General features: G+C 37.5%; 1 protein-coding gene across 5 annotated transcripts in view; it reads left to right on the top strand.

Annotated features, from left to right (window-relative positions):
• Positions 1 to 182: 182 nt before the first annotated feature.
• The window catches only part of LOC105053399 (uncharacterized), an 83,350-nt gene continuing 68,652 nt past the window's right edge, over positions 183 to 14,880 (top strand). For 4 of the 5 annotated variants that reach the window (XM_019853327.3, XM_019853330.3, XM_019853326.3 and 1 more), the window contains exons 1-6: positions 183 to 568; positions 1,279 to 1,534; positions 3,156 to 3,261; positions 3,350 to 3,488; positions 11,064 to 11,325; positions 11,942 to 12,309. In XM_019853327.3, the coding sequence (XP_019708886.2) occupies positions 295 to 568; positions 1,279 to 1,534; positions 3,156 to 3,261; positions 3,350 to 3,488; positions 11,064 to 11,325; positions 11,942 to 12,309 (1,405 nt within the window). In that variant the 5' untranslated portion in view covers positions 183 to 294. Of the gene's footprint in view, positions 569 to 1,278; positions 1,535 to 2,935; positions 3,055 to 3,155; positions 3,262 to 3,349; positions 3,489 to 11,063; positions 11,326 to 11,941; positions 12,310 to 14,880 lie in introns of those variants that run through there. The other variant, XM_073244540.1, reaches the window with a different exon arrangement.

Here is a 14,880-nt window from a genome sequence, read left to right as displayed (position 1 = left end):
ATATAACACAAAACCTTCCATTCTATTATATAATAATAGAAAAATATAAGACTATTATTTTCTATTATTTTCCATTATAACATACTGTTGTATATACATAATCATCCTATTCTCATTTATCCCTTCTTTTAAATAAAACAAAATTTTCAAAATTTATTTTTTTGTCTCTAAAGTTTTGTGTACATCCATGATTCCATCATTCTCCTCTTCCAGGAGCTCTCTCTTTCTCTACTTGATTCTTCCCTTCTGTTTCTCTTCCCCCAACCAACGGATTGTACACTCTGAGCGAATTCGATGTCCGTACAGCGTATCATTCTACTCGGTCTGCTCCTCCTCCTCCTCCGCCTGATCCCGCCGTCATCCGGCGAGTCCCTCACATGCCTCGCTGTCTACCGGGAGGGCGGTGCTCCGGCCGTTTTCCAGTCCCCCAAGTGCCCCCGCTGGACCCTCCTCGCCGACGACCCCCGCCGCCCGCCGCCCAACTGCCAGGTCGCCATGCACCTTGGACGCCGCCGCTCCCAGGAAGACCGCACCATCTGCGCCCTCGGCATGCGGATCCCCTTCCTTGGTATGATCGTTTCTCCTGTGGAAGGGTTATTGAATCTCTTCCTTCTTTTACCGTTTTGTCTTCTTGGATTTAAACTGCTGTTAGGGCTTATATTTATATGTGATATAGACGAAAGCCCAAAAATTTGGACCAGACAAGGCTGAGAGGGTGGGGAATGTCGAACTGTTTAGCTGGTAGTTTGGTCTCTTGACTGAAATTATATTGTTTGAATTATTAATCAGTGGTTAAACTAGGGCAAAAAGTTATGTTTGGCTAAAAAAGAAATTATTTTTGGAAAACAAAGAATTCTCAAAATTGCAAAATTGCATGTTAAGAAATATTGGAAAAGAATTGTTCCCATGGCTGTTAGTTTCTCTGGGTATAAATATGCTACGCTGGTTACTTACATAGGAACATTTTATAAATTTCTATTCGGTTACAATCATTTTTCGAAAAAGGTAGATATTTTGATTTTGCAAAATATTTAACTGTTTAATAAAAAACTTAGGTAAAAAAATTTGGAATATTGATTTCAGTAAACTGTGGAAAATTTGAACAGAAAACCCCTATATTTCTTTCATAAAAGTAACTACTCTCATATCCTAAATCTATAAGATAGATTTTGACTGGACCTGCTCATAATTCTCAAGAAAATGAGATGGTAGGTAGTAAAAGTTACCTTCCTTTTATTGTCTGTAATCTTGGTTTTAATGAAATTTTTTATTGGTCAGGAAGAACGGGAATTGAGGATATTGATGTTGGCATGGTAGCAGTCTTTGATGGTCACAATGGTGCAGAGGCTAGTGACATGGCTTCCAAACTTTTGTTGGAATACTTTTTGCTGCATTTATATTTCCTCCTAGATGGCATATACTCCATTGTGCTAAGAAATTCAGATGAGAAGTTGACGTATGGAGAACAGAATATGGTTTTTCAAGTTCTCAACCTGGATAGAGGGCAGAACTGGCACAAGCGGGATCCACAAAGGTGCGTCTTTTGTATATCTAATCTATATTTGTGTTTGTGCTATGCTGTGTGTTTTTTGATGATATAGAGGAATGGCGTTATGGAGTACAACATATTATAATCTTTCAAAAGAGCCTGCCCAAATGGCCTTGTGTGAGAGTTGGTAATAGATGTTTCTGGTGAATTGGTTGGGTTAGGTTGCCATGATGGTCGATAACTACAAAATATAAATTTAAGTTCTTAATTTGAGGATACAGCTCGTTGATAGTTGTTGCAGTTTTACTGAAGATAAGGTTTCATTAATGTTATCCCAGATATGGATGATGAGGCCAATCTTGAGCAGATTTGTTTAGTTGGTCATTTTTCTTTTTCTTGGGGCACTGAGGAGCCTGTTTATGGTTTTGTTGGTCTAGAGAAGCTTATTATTAGAGTAACATATGGTGTATTCAGGTTGGGATAAAAGAGCTATTATCACTATGCCTAATAAAAATGTTAATGTGCTAGAACAATGTTGATCACACCCTCCTAGGCCACAACACTTGGGAAGGGACAATAGTGGTGTGCCTTTATCGTGGCACAATGGGCTAGAAAAATGAAATTCAAGAGTTTCTATGGAGAGATTAGATAGTTTCCAATGGTAATAGTCTTTCAGTTTGGTCATATTCAATCCATCTTATTTTCCCCATGTTATCATGGTTCGAAGAAATGTCATGTGAGTTGCTCAAGTAACATGCAATGCCTAAGCAGTATGTAGTCAGCTTACAAGGGACAGGATGAAGAGGAGTGCAGGAGGATAAGCTCAACGAGGAGAGGGAGGAGGAAGGCTGAAGGGGTTAAAAGGCAAGGGAAAGATGTGTGAGGATGGTTAAGCAGAGGGAGAATCAGTAGAAGAGACAGAACAAGGGGAGGGGGGCATCACATAGCACTTGAATCACATTTTTTGCTTGACAAATATCGACTTGGCCCTTGCATTATTTATGTAGGCATTATGTAGATTGGACCATTCAAGGTTAAAAGTGATTTGGAGAGAATCCATAAAATATCAAGATAGCGGAGAATTATGATGTTTCGATCATCTTCTACTTAGTTGACCTCTATCCTTATCATCAAGATGTTGAGAATGTGACTTGAGGACTAATTCTTCATAATTGGATCAGTTGTGGCTCTCTATAGGCTGCTGTATTTTATGGATGCCTGGGGTACTGCTTGGCACCTAGGAGGCATGCGTGGGTCATAGGTGAGTACTTAGGCAGAACAGGTGAAAGTAGAGGAGAGTAGGGTAAAGATGCGGTGGAGGTTGAGGGGAAGGAGAAGTAGAAGGTGGTGGTGGAGGCAGCGGGGGTGTTGTGTAGTGCCTAACTTACAATTCTTGCTTAAACTGCATTTCCACAGAGCTACATATGCGGTCCGTCGGAGCCTATGAGGATGCCTAGGTGAGCACTAACGTTGACCTTGTGATGCAAGACAAAATATCAAATGCTTGAGCTATCCACGTCTACCACATTTCGCACTATCAGAATCAATGTGTATACTTGAAAATTGTGTGTCTACACTAAAGTTATTCTATTATCTAAACTTGTGGATTATCTAGAGTTATAAAATAAGGATAGATGGGAATCATAGGATGCTATTGAAAATGCAGGTCGAAGTGGATGTTGCCTACAATTTTTGATGAGTCACTTCATATGGAAATTTTAAAGGAATCACTGTTGAGGGCAATTCGTGATATCGATGCATCATTTTCCAAGGTAAGTATTCATCTTTCTCTGTAGTATTATTCATTTATTCATTAGATTGCCACTCTTTATCTACTAAATCGTACGTAATATTATACAGGAAGCCTTACAAAAAAATCTTGAGTCAGGTTCAACTGCCACTGTTGTTCTTATAGCTGATGGTCAGATTCTAGCTGCTAATGTGGGTGATTCAAAAGCTTTTTTGTGCTCAGAAAGCTTCCATCCTCATGATCGAAAAGGTTGGCATCATCCATTGAAAGAAATCCATTTTAATCCCTCAATATTTTAGTGGAAGTCGACTGTGCTTCTGTATATTGCTTTCTGTAACAAGTTGACATTTATGCTATGCTGTTCAACATGTTACCCATAACACATATGAGGAAATTTGATCCATCCATGAAACTTAGTTTACTTTAGATTTAGAAACATAATGTATTCTATCCTTCTTTGTCAGATACCAATGTTCTATTTTAATCAAGGCTAAAATCTAAGAAAAAATTATGATTAAGGACTCTAATGCTTAACCATATACACACACCCATACATACGGACACACAAACAAACGTACATATGCGCACACATAAATACATGTACACACACACATATGACATACATGCACACATAGATGCACATGCGCACACACATGCACACACACATGCACGGACTCAGGTGCATGCACACACCCGCCCGCATATGCACACACACATGCATGCCCACACACACATACGCACATGCATATGTACATGCCATACACACACATGCATGCATCCATGCATCCACACATACAGGCATGCATGCACATGCACACATACATGCATACACACATACATACATTACAACCATTTTGGCAACATGAAATTCTAGTAATTCTTTATAACATTGTTCAGCCAAATGGTATGCCACCAGGTGCTGGCATTGGAAAGTAAAGATAAAATCATGGTATTCCGTATTGGCCCAAACCGGCTGATACATCCCGTACTGAACCATATCGGTGGAGAGCCGGTTTGATTTAGGCTGGATTTTCAAAAAATGGGCTTAACTGACCGAACCGGTCAGTTCAGTATGGTATGTCTAAACCGTCTAATATCGGAAGGTTTGGTCCGATTTAGTACGGTTTGGGGCCGATTCGGTCTGGTTCGGTCCGATTTTATATTTTTAGTAGTGGTAGATGGAATTTTTTTCAATTTTTTTATTATCAGTATGGTATGGTACAGTTCAATATGGTATGGTATGGTATCGGCTGGCAACTGGCATGGATTCCAATACCGAGTCCGCTAACCTTGGGGGAAATATAGTGTCTCAATACAATCCAACATTGAGAGCATATTAGTACTAGTAGTTTACCGATATGATCAAATGTCGCCTGTATGCATTAATATCAATGGTCACTTAAGTTTGTTGGTCAATACCTTACTGCTTGGATCACTGAATAGAACTTTAATTCGCGTGAAGATAAAATTCTCATTAGTATATAGTTGACATAGTTCATTTCATGCCCATACCACTCAAATTTTGGCATGCTTCTTTATAGTGTATTACGTCTATCTGATATGATGTTGCTGAATTTAGAATTCCATGCTAAGATAATCCTTAAAGAAGCCTTGCCTGGACTATTTAATTTCTTGCTAGTGGATAGTTGAATGCTTAAGCATGCAAGTGTCAGCTTGAGTTGGATCTTGCTTTATCTGTACCTAAATTGGAGCTAAGCATTCAATCCCAGATCTGACATCAATTCCTAAAATAGTTGGATCTATGCCTGATGGTGGCCAAATATAATCAGGTAGTGGTTTAGTAATACCCTGGGCCCAAGGCCCATTTGTTTTTGGACTGGACCAGGTCGCATGAGCCATGCGGGGATCGCATGCAGCGGACCCGTGGCTATTTTTTCTTAGCATCTGTGTGCGATCCCAAATGAAAAAAAAAAGAAAGACGGATTATGATTGTAGGGTTTAAGGGGCAAGCTCTATGGGAGAAACAGAGCATCGTTTGTTTTGATCTTCCTCACCGGCGACTAAACCTCCAAGATCTCTACCTTGTATGTATCTCATCCCACATTCTTCTTCCCTTCTCGTTAAATGGAGAAAGGAAATATGTTCTAAAACCCTTTTGTTTTCTCGTTTCTCTCCTCCTCCCACCACTTAGCACCTGATCTCTCACCTTTCATCTCTTCTGGAATTAGGGGAAAAATCAAAGGGAGAATCACAAGGCTAGGGCACCAACCTATTGAAGGTAACATCAAGGTAAGACCCAAATTCCGTCCTTGAATTTAATTTTTCAGATCTTAGGATTAATCTTAAATGGTTTAGGGTAAGAGGTGATGTGATTTCTTTGGGAAGATGGGATAGGGATGAGTTAGAGGAAAGGAATATTGTGTAAAATTGATGTTAATCTTAGGGCGAACAGATTGTGCCATGTTTTAATTCAGAAATTTTAACTCCAAAATAGTTGAGTATTTCAATCTAAAATTTTAATTGGGAGTTGTTAACTAGTTGATCAACTAGTCTATAGAATTTGGAAATTTTTGAATGTCATTAGCTAGAATAAATAAATTATGAAATGAGACTGATGTGCAGAGAATGATAGACAAAGATTTAAAGTTCAAAATTTTGAAAAAAATTATAAATTATTATAAAATAGTATCGTGACACTGATTTGAGATGTGTTTATAATTTTAAAATTATTTGGTTTCGAGGGATTCAAGTGAAGCGTTTGGGTAACTTAGTAGTGGGTATTTGCAAGGTTGGTAACCTTCACCTAATCAAAGTAATTATACAAATAATGAATGAATACAATTTGTGAATGCATCTTAAAATTATTACCAAATACTCTGAAAAGTGTATTATTTGTTTGTTATATTGTTAAAATTGGATCAAGCATGAAGCACAAATTTATTGTATTTTTGAGTCTCTGAGTATTCATGATATCCTTGCAAAATTGATATATGAGTTTTGTTTGGATGATTTTCAATCAATTGAATTTTGGAAACTTTGATGAGTCATTGGGAATATGTATGTTAATAAATGTAAATGTATTGATTTGGTAAAACCATGTTTATGTGTTGACAATTGACATATTTGATGATTATTCATCATTGTAGATTATATATATTGAGCGAACATTGTATATTGCAAACATACATATGTGATAATAGTGATTGCATAACTTGAATTTATGTGTAAATATTGGACTATTGGTCTAACTATGTTTAGGACCCTACCATACGGGGGTTATATGTTGTCAATTGGCATTGATCATTACGGAACTTGACACTATGGACCTATGCCATAAGGGTTAAGTGCAGTACTATGGACCTACTCCACAGGGGTTAAGTGCAGTACTATGGACCTACGCCACAGGAGTTAAGTGCGGTACTATGGATCTATTCTATAGAGGTTAAATACGACATTTTGGCCCCTATCATTGTGATTGCATGTGACTGTAGTTGTATAGACTGATGAGTTGATAAAATACTTTTAAAAAATATTCCCGAAAACTTATTATAATCACTTTGGTTTTGATATTGGTTTCTAAAATGCTCTTAGATCTTATGTAAGCCTTTGATTTGGGAGATTACGTTTATGTTACAGTGTATTGAAGCTATAAGTGTTACTTTAATCACAAATATTATATTATTAAACTAGTAGTTTTATCAAGTGTTCATCTTTGTTACACTTGCTTGATTCCTTTTATTATGTCTTGATTACTTACTGAGCTATTAACTTATTCTTTTGATTTTCTATATTTTTATAGAGTCAAAGCATAAAAGTAAATAGTTAGAGATTGGATTGTGAGACGAGAGTGAAAATCTAATTAGCTATATCATGCCAATCTTTTGATTTGTTGAGATGATGTGGGTGAAAAAAAATTGTTGAGACCAAAGATTATTCAGCAGATTATGGAAAAAGAATGACTGATTGGAGAACGGCTCTATATAGTTTAAAGCAGGTAGAAAAGTTATGCTAATGTTAGGAGGCAGAAGTTAGAATCGGAAGTAGGTGAACATGAATTCTTAAAGGCATCACCTACTAAGGGTATTATGAGATTTGGTTTCCAAGATAAACTGAGCCTTTGATTTGTGGGTTCTTTTGAAATATTGGAGAAAGTTGGAGATGCAGCTTATTGAGTGGCATTACCACCTACTTTTGTTGGAATTCATAATGTATTCCATATATCGATGCTAAAGAAATATATTTCAAATCCCAGTCATATTGTAAAATATGAAAGTTTGCAGCTTAGAGAAGAATTGACTTATGACGAGCATCAAATATGGATGGTAAATAAGAAGGATCAAGTTCTAAGACGTCGTACTATTCCTTACGTCAAGGTACAATGGAGTAACAACACTAGAAGAGAAGCTACTTACCACTTAGGAGTTGGAGGGCGAGATGAAGGAGAAATACTCTCAGCTCTTCATAACTTAGGTATATAAATTTTGAGGATAAAATTTAATTAAGGGGGGAGGATGTAAGACAAGGGATGGGGAGCGGCACGAAGGGAGAGAAAAGAAGAAGAGGAAGAGGAAGAAGAAGATGATGGTGATGAGAAAAACATGAGGAGAGAGTGGGAGAGGAAGACCGTGCATGGGGAAGGGAGCGAGCGATGGGAAGGGAGGAGAAAGGCGTGGAATCGATGAGAGCGATGGGAAGAGAAGAGAGCACGGGCAATCGCATGAAAGGGAGAAAGGGCGAGTGGAGGGGCTCGGTCGGGTGTCACATGGAACAGGGGATTTATTCTCCTGTTTCGATTTCAGACAATGATGGGCATGACATTAACAACCTGGCCTGGGCTTGGTTGAGTCAGCTGGGTCGGGCTGGGGTGGGGTCTCACACCCTCCCCCCTAGTTCAATTTGGTCCTTGAAATTTACATACCTAAGTTGTGAAGACTAAGTATATTTCTCCTTCATCTTGTCCTCCAGCTCTCAAAGTAGTTTCTCTTTTAATGTGATTACTCCATTGAACCTTGATGTAAGGAATAGTAGGACATCTCAGAACTTGATTCTTTCTATCTACTATCCGTATTGGATGCTCATCATATATGCCAATTCTTCTCTAAGCTGCAAAGGTTTATATTTTACAATATGGCTGAGATCTGAAATATATTTTCTTAGCATCCATACATGGAATACATTATGAATTCTAGCAAAAGTAGGTGATAATGCAACTCTGTATGCTACATCTCTAATTGTCTCCCATATTTCTAAAGGAGCCACAAATTGAGGGCTCAATTACCTTAGAAACCAAATCTCTAGTAGGTAATATATTTAAGGATACGTGTTCACCTACTTCAAGTTCTAACTTTTATCTCCTAACATCAGCATTACTCTTCTATCTTCTTTGAGCTATACGGAGCCGTTCTCCGATCAGTTGTACTTTATCTATAGGTTGCTGAATAATCTTAGGTCCCAATAATTTTATTTCACCCATATCATCCCGACAAATCAAAAGGTTGGCTTGATGTAGCTAACTAGGTCCTTGCTCTAGTCTCACAATTCAACCTTTATCCATTTACTTTTATGTCTCGGCTCTGTAAAACCCTTTAGGGTCCAAAACTTAGTTAAATTGAGATTCTAACATACACAAATTTAAGTTATGCAATCAGTATTATCACATATGTACATTTGCAATATACAATGTTGGCTTAATATATATAATTTTTAATTGATGAATAATCATCAAAATTTCAATTGTCAACACCATAACATGGTTTTTCCAAATCAATACATTTACATTTATTAACATACATAATTACATATTCCCAAAGACTCATATCAAAGTTTTCAAAATTCAGTTGTGGAAATCATTCTAATAGAATTCATAATTATCAATTTGGCAAGGATATCACGAATGCTCAAAGGCTCAAAAACACAATAAATTCATGCTTCATACTTGATCCTTTTCTAACAGTGTAACAAACAAATAATACAAGTTTTATAGTATTTGGCAATAATTTTAAGATACCTTCTCAAACTATGTTCATTCGTTATTTGTATAATTGCTTTTTTGATTAGGTGAAGGTAACTTGCCTTACAAATACCATTGCTAAGTTATCCAAATGTTTCACTTGGATCCCTTGGAACCTAATAATTCCAAAATTACAAACATATCTCAAAGTAGTGCTATGCTACTATTTTATAATAATTTATAAAATTCTTCAAAATTCTGAAGTTTAAATCTCTATCTATCATTCTCTGCACGTCAGTCCCATTCCATGATTTATTTATCCTAGCTAATGATGTTTAAAAATTCCTAAATTCTTCAGATTGATTGACCAGCTAGTTAACAACTCCCAATTAAAATTTCAGAATGAAATACTAAGCCATTTAGGAGTTTAAATTTCCGGATTGAAACATGTCAGAATCTGTTCGCCCTAAGATTAACATCCATTTTACACAATTTTTCTTTTCCTCTAATTCATCCCTATCCCATCTTTCCCAAATCTCAGAAATCATATTACCTTGGCTCTTACCCTAAATCATTCAAGATTAATCCTAAGATCTGAAAAATTAAATTTAAGGAAGGAATTAGGGTCTTACCTTGATGTTAGTTTCAATAGGTTGGTGCCCTTGACTTGCGATTCTTCCTCCGATTTTTCCTCTAATTCCAGAAGAGATGTGAGGTGAGAGACAAGATGCTAAGTGGTGGGAGGAGAGAAATGAGAGAGGAAAAGGGTTTTAGGACCTATTTCCTTTCTCTGTTTAACAGGAAGGGAAGAAGAACATGGCATGAGATAGATATAGAGAGATGTGAGAAGGAGATATAGAGGAATGAGCAAGAGAAAGAAGGGAAGAGATTAAAGGAGAAAACGAGGTAGAGATCTTGGAGGTTCGGTCACCGGTGAGGAAGATCAAAACTGGCAATGCTCTGTTTCTCCCACAGAGCTCGCCCCTTAAACCCTACCATCGTGATCCTTCTCTCTTTCTTTTTTTCATTTGGCATCGCATGTGGACGCTGTGAGAAAAAGCCATGGTGTCCGCTGCATGTTTTGTTGGCTATTTTCTTAGGATTTTTTGGGTTTTGTAATATGAGCTTTTCTTGCAGGTTTATAAGTTACTGGACTTGTGCCTTTTGAAATAACTTGAATATATTAAGATTCTTTGAGCCTTTAGTCATCCTGGCCTTTTGAAAATTCAAACTTCCCACTGGATCCTTGTGACGAGTGTTGGACCATATGTGAACAAGCTATGTGATCAACATGTCTGTGTAAAGATCAGTAAGGCCTTCAAAAGTAGCAAGAACTAATAAATAGACCACCTACTTCAATTAGACTTATTCATTAATGCTAAGATATGTTCTCATTGTGATCTTAGAGGCAGTTGTGTGAATGGAGTTTTGGTTTTGGGTTTGCTTATGCGTCAAAATGTCCTACAAGGCTTTGGATTTGTGTATCACAAATTTGTTCCGCCTTTTTTATTCAGAGCACAGTCAAATTTGTGTCGAGGGAGCAGGATATCGGTCTCTAATCCAACTAAATATTAAGAAACTTCTGTGCATTGCTGTTAAATGAGGTTGGGAATGTGTGTAACAATATATGTCAAATTTAATGTTACATTGAAAATCAATAAGGGAAGCAAGTTCTACTGTTAAGAAAAAACATAATTACTTAATGGTACTAAGTAGATCTGATGAACTAATTGATATGCATCAATCATATAGCCATTGAACAAGTAGCATGGGCTAAGCCAGGTAGTCAGTACCATATGCCTTGCTGTTATGTATTGGTTCCTTCTGTTAGATGTGGTGTTGATATTCTATGCTGTAGATCATATCGTTACAGACTAATACAATTGATGCATGATGCACATTTTATATCGCAGGCAATAGGTCAAAACTTACCAGACGAAGAAGAAATAAAGGTGCCATCTTTCCAATTAATGAATATGGGATCTCAGAGTTGGCAAATTATGATGGACCGACATATTATGTTAAGGAACTGACAGTGGATCATCACCCTGATAGAGAAGATGAAAGAAGCCGAGTGGAAGCTGCTGGTGGCTATGTTCTGGAGTGGGCTGGCGTGCTTCGAGTCAATGGTGAACTAGCTGTATCTCGAGCTATAGGTGATCTTCCCTTCAAAAAGTAAGGTTCTAAGTCTCAGTACTTCAATCACAATCCTTCTTTCTTTTCTGTGGATGGCATATGATTATCTCTCATGGAAATATTTGAATTTGTTGTTGGATAAGCATTAAGTTTCTTTGCTAGAAAGCAAATTGATGTAATAAATAACTGATAGGAAAACATTAGAACAAAATGTAGAGGAACCAGCTTCACTAGCTGTGGCTCCAATGTTAGTCATAGCCATTAAGAAAGCTCCCAAACCCGGAAATGAGTATCCCACCATCTGGGACAGAATTGAGATTGTCCTGTACTATTAGCAGGAGTCTGGATGATAGAAGAGGTTCACAACTCCTGGAAACCATCTATCTACAGGAAAACCTTTGCCCTTATGGTGGCAAAGGTGCTAAGTACTTCCAGAATATGTGACCACATGGAAAGAGGAACACTAAAAGCTACCATTTATGGGTAAAAATTCTTTAGAGTGCACAGGCAATCTTGAATACAAAATTTAATATGGCTTCTTTATGTTTAAAGTTAAACAACTGCAATTGTATTATCATTTTCTGATTTATTTTTTTTTTGACAATATTTCCAACTCCATCTCATTCTGTTGTTGTTGAATCTTGATCATGGTCAGTTACGGTGTTATATCCACACCCGAGGTGACAGATTGGCAGTCTCTAACAAGCAATGACAGTTATCTTATTGCTGCATCGGATGGAATTTTTGAAAAGATGACAACACAAGAGGTTTGTGATTTGTTGTGGTATGAGAAATTAAGAGCACAGATGAATTCAGATTCCATTCATACTATAAAACACCCTTTGGCTGACTATATAGTTAAGATTGCACTTGAAAAAGGTAGTATGGACAACATGGCAGTTGTAGTTGTTCCTCTGGGATCTATTAGTATTTTTGGTTCTGTTGTGAAAGATGGTTGTGATTCAGAAGAAACCTCTGGCTTGTCATTTTTTGGACTTCATAGTTTCTTGCTCAAAAAGTCAGGTAACCTTTACATTGATACCATTAATCTGATCTTTTTATTTTTTTTTATTTTTATCCCAACTAAAATTTCAAAGTTATTATTTCTCATGGGCCACTGATTTGTACATTTGATGGTAGTATAGTGTCTCAATGCTTATTTTCTTCCCCTTGTATGTGTGTTTGGTATCTTTCATTTGAACCATCAATGGCTCATTAAGATCATTCTTGTGTGATCTTTTGTTCAGTGTACATGCATTTGAGCATTAGTTTAGGTAGATAGGTGTATGTATGTCTGTATATATGTATCAACTATCAACAAACTATATTTCTAGTACAAGAATCCATTCTAGATGACTGAATTCAATTCAGTGCATGAAAAGAAAAGAAAATCAGCAATGAACAAAAATAAATGGTTGATTTAACAATAATAGTTGTTTCAGTTGCATGTTTCATCATGAACTTATTTGTTTTAATCTTAATTGAAATTTGAGTGGCAAGTGTTGGAATGTCAAAATGATGCAATGATTCATGAATGAGGGTAGTATCACAGTGTATTGTGATATGTCACATCTTTTCTCATTCAACTCCTTGTGTTACATGAGACTCATGTGTGCACCGTACAGGTTAGCATTATGATTATGCAATCCATGAATTTGAATATGCATTGTTTTTAACACTAGAACCTCTCCCCTTTCAAATATATGATTACTCATATACATTGAAATATTGGATAATTGATAGTATGAGGATGGATATGATGAATTGAATAAAATCATAGAAAATCTGGTTGTGGGCTATGGGTAAAATTAGATTGACATGTGTTTACACCTCACCTCGGCATTGGCCTCGAGTGTGTGTCACATGGACAAGGCTTACATCCAGGATAGGTTGGAGTCATGTGATCCCTGCTAGGCCGAGTGGGATTCGGCCACAGCAGACTGAGTGATCATAGGAGGCATGGAGGCACTGGCTGGAAGATGGTAAGTGCTGTTCTAGGTGATTGTTAAAATCTGCGGGTTGCAATTCTGTAGTGAAGAAGATTCATGGATTTGTGGAGCAAAACTGCTGGAAATTGCAGGGAATGATGGTGAACCAATGTGGGTGATTACAACTACAGTTACAACAATTATTCGCAAGTTTTATTCTCATGTTGTTTAAATAATAGAATGTAATCTGAATAAAACAGCCAGTTTATCTTTAAATTACCCTTGCTTTTATCTTTCAAATTCTATACTTTATTTCCTAGTAGAACTCTAGTTTATCCGTAGCAGTGAATACCTTGTAGCTTTAGCTCTAGCCTACCTCCTCTTTTGAGCAGGCGGTGCTTCGGCAGCGAAAGTTCTTGAAGGTTAGGGCATTTGGACCCATGATACTGTCACTATCCCCGCCCTTTTTATATCTGCTCCACTATCTGATGCTGGTGGTATGCTGCATGATCACCAGACCCAGCCACGTGATTTGTCATCCCGCCTGAGAGCCTAACAAATTTTTTTACCATGCTCGGATTGACCTTGTTGCATAGCTTCCATCATGCTGCCGAGGAGGATGGATACTCAAGTACTAGATTCTAGACTACTAGGGAGTCCATTGCAGTCTGCCTAGGAGCCTCATAACTCTCAGGCCGAAACGTCTGGACTTGTTTATCCAGCCCTCCACGGGTTTATAGTCTTCAGTGACCTGAATGGCTTTACTCGTTCTAGGGAGCCTGGACTGAAAGCTATGTTCCATGGTCGGAGATGATCTATTTGTTAGTTGGTCCCTTTTAGGAGATGGTCATGCAGATTAAGTTCTACATAGATGAAGGTTAGCATGACTTGTTGGAAGTAGTTGCCAGATGGCCATTGTGATGAGGCCATCATGGAATAACACGAAGCATCTTCGATTTTTGTGGAAAAGCTAGTCGAGCAACTTGTCTCCATCATAGCCGGCTGCTACCAAGTGCCAAACCACACTCTAGTGTACCTTGTGACAAACTTGACCAATCCTTCGTCCGCCCATCAAGCCTTGCAATATGGGGAAGTCAGGATATTAGAATGGCTTGACTTCCATAAACTTTCATCCTACGAGAAAGGAAAGGCCAAATCATCCTGGAGAATCCTTAGGACCTAGAGATCTAGACAATGAAGAAATTACTCTTAGAGCAGGTGTAGGATTAGATGGCAGTTCAATTGTCTTGTATTTATATTTTTATTATGTACAATTGTACTAGCCTAAAGTATTAAATGGCATAGCCTTCTAATTTTGTACTCTTTTACGCACTTCCAAAGTTTTGGATAATACTTCTTTAAATACTTCTCATTAATGGACTGGCCATGAACTTCACCAGTAATATCCCTCAGCTTATAGACTTCTTCAAGCTACACATGATGAATAATGTATGGTCCCTCTAAATTTGGAGACCACTTCTCAAATATAGAATCTCAATGCCAACTGGGTAGTTTTTTTCCATACCAAAGCTCCAATGCCAAAGGACCTTAGGCAAATCCTCTTGTCATAGGAACAAGGAATTTTAAGCTTCTGGACATGCAACCGGTCTAATATGACTAGTCTCACTTCGTCCAACTCTCCCAACTCAGCAGTCATAGCCCGAAT

This window comes from Elaeis guineensis, chromosome 10, assembly GCF_000442705.2.
Source record: "Elaeis guineensis isolate ETL-2024a chromosome 10, EG11, whole genome shotgun sequence".
NCBI lineage: Eukaryota > Viridiplantae > Streptophyta > Magnoliopsida > Arecales > Arecaceae > Elaeis > Elaeis guineensis.
This window is presented reverse-complemented; position numbering and strand designations above follow the sequence as displayed.